The sequence below is a fragment of the Lepeophtheirus salmonis genome, chromosome 7 (assembly GCF_016086655.4).
Source record: "Lepeophtheirus salmonis chromosome 7, UVic_Lsal_1.4, whole genome shotgun sequence".
NCBI classification, from domain to species: domain Eukaryota; kingdom Metazoa; phylum Arthropoda; class Copepoda; order Siphonostomatoida; family Caligidae; genus Lepeophtheirus; species Lepeophtheirus salmonis.
In genome coordinates, this window is record NC_052137.2 from 22,650,804 (window position 1) to 22,668,893 (window position 18,090).

The window sequence follows — 18,090 nt, forward strand, 5'->3', positions numbered from 1 at the left end:
GATTAAGTAAAAAGTTCTGATTATTTTTCGGTAAATGTTTTTAGTGAGCTATATCTCACAATTAATAAATTGCATAAAAAATGGAGCTGAAATTATGCCTAAAGGTTAAGCGTAGACTTAAAAAAAGTTCATTTACAGTTTTGAGTTTAGTGAAACTAATTTTGTGTTACAGTTTTCCAAAATGAAAGTAAAAAAGAGAATATCCGATATATTCTTCAGTATCACTACAACCAAAGTGAAAAGGCAGAGCAGATGGCCAAAAAAATTGTGATGTTTATGGACACAATATAGTATTGAATGCAACAGCAAAGTAGTAGTTCTATCACTTCTGCTCTGGTGATATGGACGTCGAAAATTAGGTACGCTCTAGAAAGGCCAATTATCGATATATCGATAAAATAATGGAAATCGTCGAGTTGGACAGGCATGTGAGCATTTATTCTATTATCCACAAAATAAAGATTAGCCAGAAAACTCTATGGGACCATTTGCATTAGGCTCGTCTTAAGTTGTTCGATGTATCGGTGACACAAGAATTAATGAAAAGAACCTTTTTGATGGTGTTGATGTTTCGAACTTTTTGCTGAAAAGTAACAAAAATAGATCCATTTTTTGAAGGATATGGTGACTGGCAATGAAAATGGCTTACATACAACAAAAGCAGCCATCAGCTCATACTGAACAAATTATTGAAGCAAGCGATCGACCAGAAGCAGCCAGAATTTCCCAAAAGAAAAGATGTTTTATTCCATCGAGACTACGACAGACCACACACACATTCAGACCTGTCACCAAGCGATTTTAACCTTTTCAATGATTTCCCAAATTTTCTTCAAAGAACAAAACTTGCCTCAAGAGCTAAAAATTACACCCGATTTTCATCACTGATAATGGATATTTCCTTCATTAGGAGCGACTGTGAATCGAGCTTACTTGCATTCAGTTCAAGAAAATAATATATATTTCTAATTCTATTTTTTAAACCTACATACAGTATTGAGATAAAATAGACAAAGCCTTCTATTCCAATGTTGGTCCATTGGTTTGTATACATCGTAAACATTACACCTAAGTAAAAAAAAATATAGAGAGTCAAACATCAAAAATTATTGAATGTATCATAATATATCACCAGTATTTAGGCAAATCCACAAACCTCAATGCGCATGCTCGCAAAAAAAGGACAACTTTAGTGAAGGGACGAACAAAGATGTGTTTTTCACTTGTTACTAAATTCCAAGGTGCTAACCTTAATTCTTTTTGATCCCTTGATGATTTTGTTAATTTTGTCCGCTATTATGCACTTTTTCTTATGCACATTGTAGTAATATGAAATGATAGTCCAGTATCCACACTCTATAAGTGTATTAATTTCTTAGGTCATTATAATACATTATTACAATAAATTCAAAGGATTAATTTTATGGATATTGTTCAAAAAATTGTTGATAGATAAAAGTTATTTTTATCCTCATTTTGCCTCCTGAAACTGTTAAGTGTTTCACGTTGATTTTCTTTTTTGCTAACTAAGAAGTAATTATGTCGTGTTTATTTATTCTTTTAACTTTGATAGTTTTTTATATTTTAAAAGAAAATAAGCTTATTATACTTATACATAGAAAAATATAAAGAAAAATTAATTGATACTTGTCACCTACTAAATGATCGGTCCTTTTTCCCTCTCCTATTGAATAAAGTTAAGACATGATAAGTTGTAGATTATCCAATTCAAATAGAGGTAGATATTAATTGAAGTGTACTTTTTGTATGTGATATCTGTTTTTCATTGGTGGGTTACGAACTTTTAATTCTTTACTACCAAAAATTATTATATTTTTAGGGGAATCTTTTTTAATGAGAGGAACATTATCTTTATTACCCATTTATTCGGGATTTTTTTATTAATTTCAATTTTTATGCTTCTAATTTTGGTACACAAGGAATGTAAAGGATATTCGTTTACAACTTTTTTTGACAGGCTTAGAGTTTACCAAAAATATATCGAAATTAAACAATTAACCAATTTAAAGTTCGTAATGAAATTGAAATGGCAGCTACACGCATATGTATTCATAGGCTTCTAATCTGAGTCAATTATATACTTAGCGTATAGAGATAATTATTGGGTGTATTGGACATTTTGTGTAAGCATTAAATATGTTTGATACATTGGGTAGTAAAGGCTTACAAACACAATGACATTTTCTTCTCCACAAATGTACTATCACTAACATTATAAAAAAGATTGAGAAAAGAAAGGAAGAGTGAAATGACATGTCATAGGTTGTGTCGCTCTGGATAAATATTATTACTATATATGTTTGGTAGTAAATTTGTATGCCATAGTATTTTGAAGGTAGAACATTATTTCAAGAGAACTGTGATTGTGAATTTGTGTATACTTGGAGATAAGTTGATCAGAAGACTCCCTCAGCATAGTCTTAATAGGCTTTGCATTCTCCTTAAGAGGTTGGCATGAGATTTTCTTTTCATTTCATAGCAAAGAAACTTCCAAAAAATTTGCTGAATAGAATTAATCTCATAGTAGTTGAGAAAGCCTACAACATTATAAAATTACTTGACAGTATGGTTATAAAAAAATACAGAAAAATTAACGTGGTAGCCCTGATAATTTGAGAGGAGAGAGAGCTTAACTGGCTTGACGTCTTATTAAACTATCTGCAGTCAGCTATGAGGGGAAGTAAGTAATAAAAAACCCTACTCTGTATCTCACGGCCCACTTTTTTTAATAAACAAAGATGTAGTGTATTTTGAATGAGTTCTACTAATATCTGGAGTGGACAAACTCTTAACTTCGTGTAGGAGGAAGTGTATTTTAATGCTTAAAAAACAAATGGTAAAATTTAATTGACTTTGTACAATATTACTCATTTTTCATTTCATCAGCATCAGAGAATCTATTTGAAGTCACGTGCTACAATTAATATATCTTTCACGAAGACAACATTTTTGAACTGAAATAAAAAAGTTTTTACAAAAATAAAAATAAAAACTTGCGTACAGTGAGTGTTTCAAACTAGGAGTCCTTCAAATATTATCTTAACAGTTTTCTACAAGTCAATTACAAAAAAAAAAAAGTTTAGATTGGAAATCTTATCAGTTGATGTTGGGAACCATCTTTTGGCATCGGATGTAGAAAATATATATAACGTAAATCTTAAATGCAGAATTAAGAAAGAAGATAGGGTTAAAGAGATTAATTATGATTAATGATATTAGTATTATATTAGACAGTATTGTGTCCGAGCCATTTCCATTTCATGACTGAGTATTATTAATTAATTTTGCTTTGTATACTAATAGTATAATTAGTAGTGTAACGGAAAAAAAACATTCTGTCTGCGAAATATGTGAAGAGGTAATTTTTAAATTCCTTTCCACATCTAGTGTACTAGTTTCCCACGCACTCATCTTTCTGACCGAATTATTAGTGAAGTTTCAATTAAGCGCAGCTGTTACATTATTATTCTACTATTTTCTTTTAATAAACTTATAATTTTTGTATAGCATAATCATTGAACATGCGTTACCATACATTTTGTTGTTGCCAGCATCGATTACCTCGACTAACTCAATACGTAAATACTATTCGTTAATTTATTATTTTTGATAAACAAAGGAAGTAATAAGTAATTCTATACTTAAGCAAATTATAATACAGTATCAAATGAAATATTATGTAAGATTTTAATATATTTTAAAAATTGTGGAGGTATATTATTTAGAAAGTATTTCTGTTAGAAGATGTCCTCCATCATTTTGTTTAATAGCCATTGTATTACTATTATTTTACATATAAACACAACAAACCATTTATGGAACACTTATTAAAATATTCTGAGATTATGGTTCGTGTAATAATACTTACTAAAATAATTCTTTCCGCTCAAAAGTGTTGTCTCTGTGGAAGAGATATTAAAAGTAGCACGTGACTTGAAACAGATTATCTGATGCTTATTTAATAGAAAGGAAGTAATATTGTACTAATTAAATTTGTTTTTGCCATTGATTTTTAAACATAAAAAATACACCAATAAGTTGAACTCATTGGTATTTTTCTTTCAGTCGTTTTCATTAATTTTCAAAAATTGACTGTTGTTTAATTTAAAGCAGCTTACTCAACATATTATAAATTCCAAAAAAGTTTTACATATGATTTTGACTTTGATTAATTTGTATCAGTCACGGGCCTTTGTTTGGAAATTGTATCAATTTATACTCAGTCTTTAACAAGATGTTCAGTTCATAGGTTTAAATAATTAATAAATATTGTCTAAATAATAATTAAAAGTTGCCAAGAAAAAAACACGGAAGTTTAGCTTTTTTTTTTAATGTATTATCCATTTTGAAAGTCAAGGTTGAGAGTGGATAAATAAGCTCGATGTATCTAGCAAGGATATAAGCCGATTTATTGTATTTAGAGCTCCCTAAACAATCCTCAGGTTCACTTTCCATTATCTATAAGGTAATGTACTATGTAATTAGAGGTTGTCTCCTCCATAAATAGTTTAAAAAACATTGATAGCACCCTAAAAAAAATGGTAACACGATAAAAAAACGAATTTAAGTTGCAACAACAAAAAGTATCGAGCTCGCCCAAGGTCATATTTTTTTACAATTCTAGCCTTTGACTGCCTCCCCCGAATCTTCTCTGGGTTGTCTTGCCACATCCAACCGCTTCATCTTCTGACAAGTTCTAGATCTTGACGATGTGGAAATCATTGTACTTGCCTAGTATAATGCTAAAACTTGTTCGTGAATCCATGAGTCTTGTCTAATCTATATACAATATATAATGGAATTTGTGTATGTGTTATATGGGTGCTCACACCGTTGTACCTATATGGCTGAAATTTGATTCAGATCAAGCTCAGAAAGGGGGTTCCAATTTTTGGGGGCTTATAAATACCCAAAACACACAAGTTATTTTTGGAGATCAAGGAGACTAGATGGGATTTGAGTTATAAATTAAAAAGGTGACGGGCGTCTCAATCGCAACTTTACGAATAACGACGTTTTTTAAATTTATTTAAAATCAAAAAAGTTATGTGTAAAATAAAAAGTTTTTTATATTTCATTCAAATCTTAACATATACACACATGAATTATGATATATAAATAAGAGGCCAATAACAAATAGAAACAGTGTTCTTGATATACGGACACGCCTCTAATATTACATAAAATACGACTACATTTTTATTTCTTAGGTCAAAATATGTTTGAATGATATTTACATCATGGAACACCAAGATGAATAGAAAACATTATATATACATGTTAACCTTGATTTAACACTACATACAGTGTTCCATTTACTCATTTTCCTAAATTTATAAATTCATACAGACAAAATAAAGCTATATGTCATTGTAGAAGTATAATATTTAATGTTTATACTTAAAAATAGATAATTCGTCAGTTCTATTTTATTATTAAAATAGGAAAACACATTTATTGATAATGAAAAAATGGAGTTTCTATTCTTATTTCTGTCAAGTAAATAATTGAATTGCGACAATTTGATCATTATCTTAAAATGTGGGACAACTCCAGGCAAATATTTGATATTTTTCAATGAAGACCTGATTCTTTGCAAATTTATTTTTATATATTTTAACCAATAGAAAATATATATATTGATTCAATAAAAATATCAGTCAAAAAACGAGGCATCAATTTTATATTACATATATAACATACCCATAATTAAACATGATAATCAAGGACAATTGGTAATGGATTATTATCTGTAACTAATCGGAATGATTTTTTAAAGTTAAGTCCATATATTTAGTTGTTTGTATTAAAAAAAAATCTTTGGATGCTGCAATCAAAGAAACCAAAAATTGGGAATTTATCCTTGGCATTTGGAAGAATATCTTAGAGGAAGGCAGCTTAGCTGTCGTAACGTTACATTAGATCAGATATATGTAGCTGTGAGAGGAAAAAAATAAATACAAATCCACCTCCGTATCTAGCAAGGAGATAATCTGGTAGAGAAGTGAATCCGCAAATCTACTCTGATTTCAATAAAAATATACACTTATAACTAGTACAATTTCCCAACAAATCTTCATGGTTACTCTCAGTCTTTCTTCATCACGCACAATAGTTATTGATTTACATTTAGATGTTACCTATTCAAAAAATATATAATAGTGATAACAGATTTGGAACATAAGAAACATTGTTTAGATTTTCAACTAGCAAAAATATCGCACGCGTTTTAGGTCAGATTTTATAAAGCTCTGAGAGGTTAAGATCTAGATCATAAGTATAAAAAGAAGTCCAAAATTAACTTGGTCACCCTGATTATTTGAAGAATCTTTTGGAAGAGAGCAGTTTATCTGTTAAAACGTTTCATTGGATCAGCTGCAATTAGCCGTAAGAGAAAGGCAATACACAAAAATTCCACTCAGTATCTTGAAAGGATATATCCCAGGAATTGCTCCGTGTGGATTTTTAATATTACTCTGAGTTCAAACTCATGCATATTGTTGTGTCGATCCTTATATACAGAGTTCGGAAGCAAAACGTGGACTGAATGACTGATTTTAGAAAAATGTAAATATTTTTATTTTATGATAAATAATTTTTTTTTAACAAAACTTTGAGACACGACTTCTGCAAGCATGCTCACTCAATATGGCCGCCCTCGGCAAAATCACAGCCTCCACGCGGCGGTGGAAAGCCTTGGAGTAGTTGATGATGAACTTATCGGACAAGTTGTTCCAGTCCTTCACAATGGAAGCCTTCAGGGAGCCCACGTTCGGGTGAGATGTCTGGTTGATAACCTTCAAAATGAGGCTCCTCCAGCACTTCAGAATGTCCTTAATCTCTGCTGCCTCAATTTTGGCACCCAGAAGGTCTGATATCCTCTGGTCTTTTGCTTGTTTCTCACTTATGACGAAAGATTTGAGAAATGTTTATTATTGTTTACTTATGAAAAAAGGACAGCAAATTCGGAATATGCACGAAAAATCACAAAACCTCTCTATTTTTATTACATAATTCGCATTTATTAACAGTCCACGTTTTGCGTACGAACCATATAGGATTGAAGACTGCAGTCCCGTTTAGTCTCGGCCCGGTCCAGTTCAGCCCTGCATATCTGTCCTAAGAGGGATAAACCACAGTTTTGATGACGTCACTCAACTTCTTGATTTTTTTTAATCACTTCTGGTACTGACAGTCCAAAAAGCGACGGTATTAAGGGCAGGTCCCTAGGACTGATGATAGGACTAGTCCAAGACTGGAATGGAACAAATTTATAAGAACTAACACAACACTAAATATAGATCTGTAAAAATTCCTAGTTATACTTTTCAATTACATACAATATTGATTACTTATTATTAGATATTATCTCTCCAAAAAGAAAACAATATTGATTAAAATGCGTTGGAAAATTAAAACACTGGTCAATTGTAACTACCAAAGTATCGACTAAAGCCATATTTTCTACAACTCTTACTATACATAAGGTGTGTTTCTAAATTTAAAAAAAAATAAGAGTCTTGAATAAGTGTTTATTTAATAAAATTTATATACAAAAATAATAAGAAATAAAATTTTGTTTGCAGCGTAATGAAAAAAAAAAAAAAAAAAAAGGTTTAAATTCACTCATATTGTAAAGAAAAAGTAATTTTGTATTTCCTACTCTTTTTTTTAACACATTTAATTATTCATTATTGATCACATCTGGTCATACGAGAAGGCGTTGTAAAGGTAGGAGTGTATACAACAAAAAATTTAGGTACAGTATTGTGCTTGGTCGGTTCTGTCGGTTCATGTTGAACATCAGTGGTTCCAGCGATTTCGTTCTGGTGTTGTGGAGTTGAATGATGTACCATGCACTGAGGACTGTCGTCGAAAATGATGATAAAATCATAGAAAATGTCGAGATTGACCGTCATATTAACAGTCGTAGCATCACTCAGGAGCTTAACATCGATCATAAAGCCACTCAATTCTCCCCTCTACTGTAAACAACTCGAACGTTTGAAGCTGGCGATCGAACAAAAGTGGCAAGCATTGGTAAATAGGCGACAACAAAATATATCCTCAAGACAACGCAGAGCCGCACACTTATTTCATGACGAACTAGAAGCTCTGGGAGCTCAGATGGGAAGTTCTTATGTATACACCCTAAATTCCAGATATGACGCCAAGTGGCTACTACTTGTCCTCGTCTATGGCCAACGCACTTGGTATATAAATTTGGCCTCAATAGAGACATACTAAAATTGGTTTTCCGATTTTTTGCCAATAGTGACAAGGGCTTCTACAAGAAGGCTATATATAGTTGGATTCTCGCTGGCAAGAAGTTATTAAACAGAACAAGTCATACTTGACATAAATTAGATTATTTTAATACATCTATTAAAACATCGAAATAAAGTTAAAAATCAGAAATTACTTGTTTCTTCAACTGATAGATTCAAATATCATGGACATCCAATCCTATTCAATCCTCGTGATTATCTTGAATATGTAATGAATTTTTGAATAATATCAATCAATTTTAGATACAACGCAACTGATTCATTTTTTGATATGTTCTTTCCATTTGTCGACAGGAGTTTATCAATAAATTTTATCTGGACAATTTAAAAAAATATTCATAATTCAGTCTAATATCATCAAATTCGGGGAAACTGAGCTGTACTATCAACAAATTTTGATAAAATTCTCTATTTATACAAGTTCATTATGGGGTTTGAAATATAGACACCATGAAGTTTTTTCACATTTCTCCTCATAGAACTACTAATAGTTAAATTTGCAACAGCTGGGAGAGAGAGAGGGAAGAATGAGGGAATTTGCTACTAGCACCACAATAAATAGAGTTCTTTGTTTTATTTATTACCATCCATATATTAGGAAATAAGAAAATAAAAACTTGCTAATTTTCATTTCCAGTATGACAAATGTTGTTAATAACTGTAATTAATCTAAGTAATTCTATCGAAAATAAGAACAAATGTCTCAAAAGATAGACCTAATGTTTAGTAGCCGTAACTAAAGGACTCTAGGGAAATAGTGAATGTCAACGATTTAGCGTGAAGTTACAAATAGGTACAGGTCTGATGTAAATGGTATAAATTTTTAGCCCGTCCGATTTCTTGAAATTGGTCATCTGAAGAATGAATGTACTCTTTCTTAGCTACTGTGATTATCATTTAACTCCTGAGTAGTGAACTTCCCTTCATACTACATTCAAATATATTCAAGACCCAATTGAACATTGTTCTGTCCTCATAAAAGATGGAGAGTAACCTTGAAGATTTCTTGCGGAGTTATACTTGTAAGCTACTCTCACTCTAAAACAGTCTTTAAATTGTCTAGGCTACCATTTTGATTTTCAATTTCTATCTATTAAACATACCCAAAGTCGACACGATTTTCAACACTGGTATAAAGTGTGCAGACGTGGTTTAATTTTAAGCACCTGCAACAGCTGCGCATGTAGGATATTGTTTGTTGTTCTGAAAGCTAGTCAAGAGTGTTTGGTGTCTGTTAAAAACAATGGTATCGATCCACGAGGTATTTATTACAAAATCGTGAAAGAGTGTCCTAGTTGTGATCAGTGCAGGACGAGACAATTTTGGGATTTAAAACTTCTTAAACATGGAGAGGTCCTTTGTCTGGAAAGTCAGGAAGAAATTGCAAAAGTGTGACCGTGACTTCTTTTCTCGAAGCCACACTGCAAAAAAAAAAAAAGTTGACCTGTGTTCAATAACAAATCCTCTAACAAAACAAAATCCGAGCTGATATCCAGGATCTGGGAGGAATTCTGGAAATTGCCAATGGATACTTTCGTCAAGACTACTCTCGTTTCAAAAGTCGAGCCGAAGCTTTTATTGACGCCCAAGGCGATTCTAATGATACTAAAAATTTATTCAGTTTTGCTTTGGTATTGGTTTTCATTAAAATCAAATGATTATTAGTTTAGGACAAAAATCCAGTTTTTTAAAAATAATTGTAAAAGTTGTTAAATAGAGGTTTGTAAATGTATGTAGGACTGAAAAATTCCCAACCTTGCATGTAGTTTTTTATACCAATAATTATATAATTCTTTAAATTTGGTAAAGGAACTTAATTTGGTATACGGAATTTGCTCAACATTATGAACGATCTACGTCTGACAATTTTAAGTACATAAATCAAACAGAGGAGAAAAAAACGGAGACTCCTCGTATTATATTTGTTATGTATCATTATGTCTAGAGGATCTAGACGGGATCTAAGTCCCGGTTTGGCTTGTGTTGTTTGATGTGTCTACTTTGTAATAATATATTTTATATATATACATCAATAATTATAAACAGTGTATGATGAGCTCTTTTAATATATGTAGTCCTTGATTTACCTATATTTATACTTTTTCAATAGAGTCCTTTGCCAGAACCTCTTCCTGTCCATCAGAGGTGGACATTCTGCTAATCCGTTAAGTAGTGAATTAAGATAAAATAAGCGGATTAAAAATTAGCAGAATACCAAAACTGTAATATGCCTGTCTGAAGGCTTATAATTCTTCCATTGTTGGGAAATTCTGAACTAAACGGATTTCTTAGTAATCCGTGGGATATTTACAAATCGAAAATTAGTTGATTAGCGTTTGCCATACATATATAAACGATAATAGCTGGGCTTTTTTAGAACCAATGAGTCCTGTTACTTTTCCAACAACATGCCCGTGTGACACTTAGTATGTAAAAAATAATCATTTTTAAGGTCTTAAGTTCATGGCAGATGAATGTCATACTTTGCTGTTGTGATGACGAAAATTATATGAACAGTGGCCATGAATAGATATTTGGGTGATTATTTTTTTAAATCGACTAATAATATTATATATTATCTTTTTTCTGATTTATAATTAATTTAAATCAGTCCCAAAAATCGATTTCGTTCTATCCCTGGTTCCAAACCCAAATTATACATAAATCACATATGTTTACAAAAAAAAGGATTTTTCTAGCTATATTAGCATATATATGGTGTGTCCGAAATCAGTGATCACGCAGGATTGCATGTACATACGAGGGTGGTCTGAAAAGTGTCTGACCTATCAAAGATAAAATAGTATCCTTGTAACTCCACACACTTCTCCCAAGTGGTGCTCTTTATCTCTGTAACCCATCCAAATAGTGCTTGCCTTTTTTTTCTATATTGTAATTGTTCACGAGATAATTTTTGTACATGACAGCCAACAAAAGATATATTTAGTTTACACACAAATTTGTGAAATACTTCATTGAATATTGAATCCAGTTTATTTTTCCTTTAATGCATTTTCAGGAATGATCGTTCTGCTTGTTTTTTAAATCCTCAAAAAATTACAATATGTTTATTTGACACAGGTGTGGACCTCCCTTGGTGTATCAAGCCTGAAAACTACCAAAGAACAGAAAAAGTTGTAAATAATCTTTTCTTTTTTGGTCAATGGAGTCCCAATGAATGCTCTTGTAGACCTCAATGTACAAAGCTTCTATTTACATCCTCATTGGAATCTACAACGGATCGCTACACAACACGATCTTCTTATAAGGCTGCAAGAGCGAGGGTTTACTACCAGGTCCGTAAATTAATAACTTTACAAAATTGGTTAATTTGTAGAGCCATGAACTTATTTCATACGTAGATTTCAAATTTGAAACAAAAATCAAAGGAATGTTTTACCATACATTTCCCTAATGTGCATATGTAATGTGAGTAAAAAAAGCAATTCTATTAAAAAAAAACTCCGTGTAATTTATCAGGAGTAAAAAAATATAAAAATAAAAATGCGGTAATTTATTTACAGCAATTGAAGTACAGACATACCCACTCGGAGAAATAATTTTCTGAATTTCATTCACATTGTTTTTACTGTTTCTTATTTGCATAATGAAGTAATTTTTGTAATATTTTTTTTCTTATTATTTACTTTAGTTTTTTTAATGCCCATTAATTGAACAAAATCCCGTTACTATCTAAATTAACAATACAAACATTCATACTCGTTATAGGATCTTCAATTTGAATATATTAAAGAGGAAGTCGGCTATGGGACTATCGATCTCCTCTGTGACATTGGAGGAACTCTGAGTCTTTTAATGGGAGCCTCCTTACTTACATGTTGTGAGCTTATTGAAGTAGCATGGGTTGCAGTAATGAAAAAGTGTTGCAATCAACGGAAGAAACTGATGGCTCGATCTCGTCATCGGAAGAAGAAGCGAAGATCCTCTTCACATCAGCATCACCGGAGAGACTCCTTCTCTCTTCATAGACATAACAATAATAGGAAACAGCCTGTCAAAGTGATTGCTGCTCAAAGCGTTTAAGCTAACATTCTCATCATCATACTTACTTGAAATAAACTTTCGAACGACTCATTATTTTATTCTGGTTTACATATGAATGCAAAGTACATCTACAACCATATATTATTATTTTATTTACCTCTAATAACATTTTTTCATTATTGTATATTGTACTAGAACAAACGAGCATACAATGGTGGTTACATCCTATGTACAAAGTACAGTTTAACTGAATTTCACATTGTGCTTTGATTAAAAGTATTTAAGGATATAATATATATAAATTAAATAAATATTCTCATATTTCAATCTCTTTAATAAATATTCTCGTATTTAATTCTCATGAACCAGGGTCCTGTCAAATCCTGTGTGAAAATTACTTGTATTTATGTTGGGAATAAAACCTACAAGATAATTTTTTTAAAGTATAGTTATAGAAAAGATTTTTTACGTTAATTTGGCTTCAAGTATGTTCCTATAAGATGTGAGATAAAAGGCTAATGATACAATGCATCAAAACAGCTACATTGATATAATTATTTTAATTAATATTTTGCTTGATATATACCTCGTTAAATAGTAGAAATACTTATATACTATTTTATTGTATAGTGATATTAAAAATATGTTGTTGTTTTTTTTCTCCTTATTATCTTTTGAAATGCAGTTATATTCATTCCCAATTTAGTCTGAATTCGATCCGTTCGAGTTTTTTTATAGTACGATTTTTGATTTAAAGACCCTTTATGACATAAACTCTGCTATTAGATGCAAAAATAATGATATATTAGTTACCATCAATGATTGTCTCGAAGACTCCTTATTTAAATTGTCCGGTATATTTGTAAAAACAAATTATGAACAAATACTGTTTCATAAATGTATTTGCAAATCCCAACTGAAGAAGAAATTGCTTCTTAAAACTTTAATATAATATGTGTGCTTCTAAAGATGAATGTTTGTTCGATTTTTAAAAAAATTGAATACTGACTGTTAGATATTACAAAATTCAGAGTTCCATTTCGAAATTAGTAAATATTTTATACCTTTTACTGATAACTTGATCGTCATTTGGTGTGGATGACTCAAAATATTTTTATATGTATTTCTATAAATGACATCAGTACCAACATCTTCCATTGAATGATGGTTCCTCAGGAAGGAATATGTTTACCCTTATATTTCTCCATAATTTTTTTGAACGTAGATGATTAGCAATGGATAAGGGTATATACATGCAATAAGCATCTTTGTGAGATAAAAGTTAAAGTTTGACTTGATGTATTCATCATTAACTTGATTTTTTAGATAAATATCCATGCTCTTGATATAAGATGAGGATAATGAGTGGCGTGTAATTCTAGACAGGGGACTAAAGGCACATTTATATCGACAAATCCGACAAGCCATCTGTTTCTCATCCAGTAAGTATTTTCCAAATTCCTGGGCCTCCATTTTCAGAAATCCAGATAGAAGGCGACGTTATTTTAGGCATTTTATTCAGTTCTCTATCGACTATCACCATTTAATATTATATTAATATTGAATAATAAAGGCGGGAATGATAACGTTCTTGATTTATAGAAGAAGATGTATATTATTTAATCATTGATGCCATAAGTATTTCTTCTCTTCTCCTGGCAGACTTTTCTATTCTTACCAAAATTATCAACCTTACTTATACGAGACACACGAAAGTTCAATCAGGTTTCGAATATAATTGAATATATTTAGAAAAGGATGTTCACTACTCAGGAGTTAAATAATAATGACAACTGCTAAGGAAAAAAATAAAATTCGTTCTTTATTCTACCAATTACAAATTAATAGGCCAGCTAAAAAACACACCGGATTTACATGTATGATTATAAAATAAATCATGGTTGTGTTGACATTACTTCACTATGTGTTTCAGTTGATGGTATAAATCTGCAGATAGTTCGGAAATCCTGTCTGCCACGGTATTTCTTGTTAAGTCAATGTTGGTAAAAACATGTCGTTTCTTTTTTTCAAAATTTCAGTAGCTGTCAACATGTTGTTTTTAATGAAAAATACTACAGGGCGTTGATGCTAAAGATATTTGGCTCACAATTAGGTAACTCACTTCTCGACTCTGGGTGAAAACAAATTGCTATATCTTGTAATGCATCATTATTTTATTTACCTTTTGTTTTCTCAGTTCTCCCTGCAAGTTGTTACATTTTTCATTATGCTGAGTTTCATAATGGTACCAAATAATGTATTCTTCAACTACCAAAACTTACTGCACTGGTATATCAAGTATACGGGTTTTAAATTCACCTCATTGAGGGTGTTAACATCTCCTTCTAAAAGAAGAATTATCGCCTATCTTTGTTGTAAATTTATAATAACATCTCAGGTTGTACAGGTGAAGCACTAGGCCAAAATACATTTTAAGCTCTAACCCCACTACATTTTTAGGCACAAAGGAACCCTTGTAATATTATAATAATATACTCCAGTCCACGGGTTGTACAGATGAACTGGTCCCCGTGTGAAGTTAAATTTCTCCGTAACCCCTTCCCTGTGCACCAAAGAAGCTCCTAATATCCCAATATATACGTGATGCCCAGGTTCCCAGATGAAGTACTAGGCCTCATGTCCATTTATACTGTATACTGCACGGCAGACGCATATCTAAACACTAAAAACCTCTTCTAATAATTTATAGTACCCCCCCCCCAGTGAACTGCTGCACCCTAGGCGTGTTAAATTCGTCTACTGCCGCTTCCATGAGTATGAAGAACCCCTCCAATTCTCCCAAAAAATTAGTGGAGGAAAGTAAAAAGCCACTCATTGGCCTACATGGTAGGGGGCCATCCATAAACTACGTCGCAGGGAGGGTGGAGGGAGGGGGTACATTAGAAGAAGATTTTTGTCGACTAGGGGAAGGGGAGGATTTGGAAAATAACGATATCGTATTAGCATTATAGAAATAATTAGTGATAGAGTTAAATGAAAAGGAGCTTGCGTTAAAAACGCTTTGCTAGTTATAATTTATGACTTATAAACTAGTTTTCGACCGTATTAAAACTACATAGTTTTATAAATGTATATAAAAGTACATGATATAGCAATTTATTTTGTTTACAAGACATCAATAGAATAAAGCCATCATGAATAAGAGAGACGACAATCATGAAAAATATAATAAATTTTGCGAAGCCTTTAGAACTGCCCATCCGGACTAAAGTAAGACAGCACAATTTGAAGGTGCTCATGCGTTGTGGAATGAAGTCAAGCAGGATCCTGAAATTGTGGCACAGAAAATGTCTGAGTTTCAAATTCAAACAGCTTGTATCAAGACAAAGAAAATGACTTATTGGTCTCAATTTCGTGCTAATTCATCATTGGTGTCTAGACCTAGTGTTCAAGAAGATAAAAATATAGAATTGAAATATATCCAACGATCTAACGAGGTAATGGATACCACGCCTAATGATAGTATTTAAAAAGAGCCAACCCTGCTCAAGAAAATTTGAAATCGGATTAATGAACAAATTTCTAATCTTAAACGACTAAGAAATTCAGGACTATCGATGGTCAGTGAAAAACAAATGAAAGAGCTATATTGTGAAAATGTAAAAAAAAAAAAATTAAAATACTAGAATCAGATGCTCAATGGCAAAGAAATAGAAGGATAAAAGTAAAAAAGGATATTTAAAATCTCTGTGAGAGTAACCTATTCCTCTACTGCCACTATAAAATCCATCAATAGAGGAATTCAAGGTAGATCAAGATTGGAAATATATCAACCACCGTTATTATCGACGATATTGGATATAGTCAGTTCTTCATCTTCAGCTGATGAGAAACGGAGAAGAGAAAGGATTCGAAGCGTTCAAACTCTTGATTATTTGAATAATTATATGAATGGGTTTTTGTTTGTCAAAAGTTTTACTTATCGAAGAATATTATCTCGGAGAGCAAATACACTAGAGGTTAAGATTCATGTCCAAACAGTGCCAGTGAAACTTTTGAGGTAACCTTATAAAATTAAGACACTCAGTATTAGAACTATAATTCAAATGCACTTAATTTCATACGATTTTTTCAAATAACTTGACTTATCTTTATTATTATTATTTTAGACCTGAGAACAGCTTGAGGAAGAATAATACCGACAGAATGTTCGGAAAATCTTTCACTGATTATGTGAAAGACTTTGATCCACTATTTGGACCCGACGCTACTAATAATTTCTCTAACGATGATAAAGCTAGGGTACCATTAGGACTTGCAGCAGCAAATCTTCAGGCTCCGATTTTAATGAATCTTAAATATAAAGTCAGTCTCCCAGATCATAACTTTGCAGTTTGCACAAGACATAAACTAATTCCATCTGCTTATGTTGAATTTAAGGTCTTGGAAGAACCTTTTCATATCGGAATCAATAAAAAGAAAACCTATTTTGGTTGTTGAAACTGATGGGGCTCAGGATGTAAGTCGAAACTTGTACCTAATAAATTCTCTTTATTTCTGTTAACTTTATGTCTCAGAATCATAAACTGCCAACAAAAAAAGAAGTGATTCTGAATTATTTTTTTTAAGTACATATTTTTTTTTCTCAAATTAGACTTTACCAAATATAATTAAACCAACTAATAATCCACACATGATTACTATTAAATTGCCAAATATTATCACTTAAATCAATTACCTTATAGTATCAAATCTTATATTTATCAATATATTTTTTCTAGGAGGCTCCAAGGAATGTAAAGCCATTACATTGTTCTGTCAGTTTGTTCAAAGAGCTAAAGCTTGATCCTTTGATACATGGAGTCAATGCTACTGGACTCTCCACTTTTAACCCAGTAGAAAGGAAGAAGGCAAAATTAAGTCATGACTTATCTGGTAAAATTCTACCCCATGACACTTATGATTCTCATCTGAATGAATCAAGAAAAACTATCAACCCTGAACTAGAAGAAAAAAAAAATTGCTGCATCTGAAGCTCTATCTGAATTCTGGTCAAACACTGTCATTGATAATTATTTAGTTGGTTCTTTACTACATAAAAAAGGCTCTGAATGTATTCCTGATGAACCAAGTGCTAAGTGGCTTTCAATGAATGTATTATAATCGCGTTATGCATTATAAATAGTTAAATGCTTGGACAAAAAGTACTGTGAGCCTTTTAAGACCAATTGGAATCGTGTTTTTTCCGGACAGATTTTAACCACCACCTTTAGTCTACAAGTAAGGCACAAGTAGATTAGAAATTGTGAAACTGCCTGTATATTTTTATAATTTGTCAAATTTCAATTTTTTGTATCTGCAAATGCGTTTTCAAGCAAATTATATTCAATAGAAAACAAAAATGAAATCCCTAAACCAATGCCTTTTGACTTTTACTGTCCTTCAATGCAGTCCAAATTAGAAGAAAGTATTTGTTCAAAATGTAATTTATCTTGGCCTTCCCACACTGCAATGAAGCGTCACCTTAAATCTCATAATGAGAATTATGAAAATGATCCCAATTTTGCCCAAGAAAATAATTTATATGATGTATTGCCAATAATCCATAATTGCATTAAAATAGCATTTTTCTAAAAGCGAATTGTTTGACTAACAAACGATTATTTATATAGAGCAAAAATGAATTATTTATATATTGTTTATTGGATTAATCAAATTACTGTTAGAGAAAGTTGAATTTGTCTCAACAGATCAAACATCAAAACCTAAAAATGTGAATGAATTGGTAGTCAATTGTTTAAATTGCCCACTTTTT

At 31.5% G+C, this 18,090-nt stretch overlaps 1 protein-coding gene across 1 annotated transcript in view; it reads left to right on the forward strand.

Annotated features, from left to right (window-relative positions):
* The window catches only part of LOC121122051 (acid-sensing ion channel 2), a 139,277-nt gene extending 126,262 nt beyond the window's left edge, over positions 1–13,015 (forward strand). The window contains exons 8-9 of the mRNA XM_040717060.2: positions 11,391–11,605; positions 12,039–13,015. Of these exons, the coding sequence (XP_040572994.1) occupies positions 11,391–11,605; positions 12,039–12,353 (530 nt within the window). The 3' untranslated portion in view covers positions 12,354–13,015. The remainder of the gene's footprint in view (positions 1–11,390; positions 11,606–12,038) is intronic.
* The last annotated feature ends 5,075 nt before the right edge of the window (positions 13,016–18,090 follow it).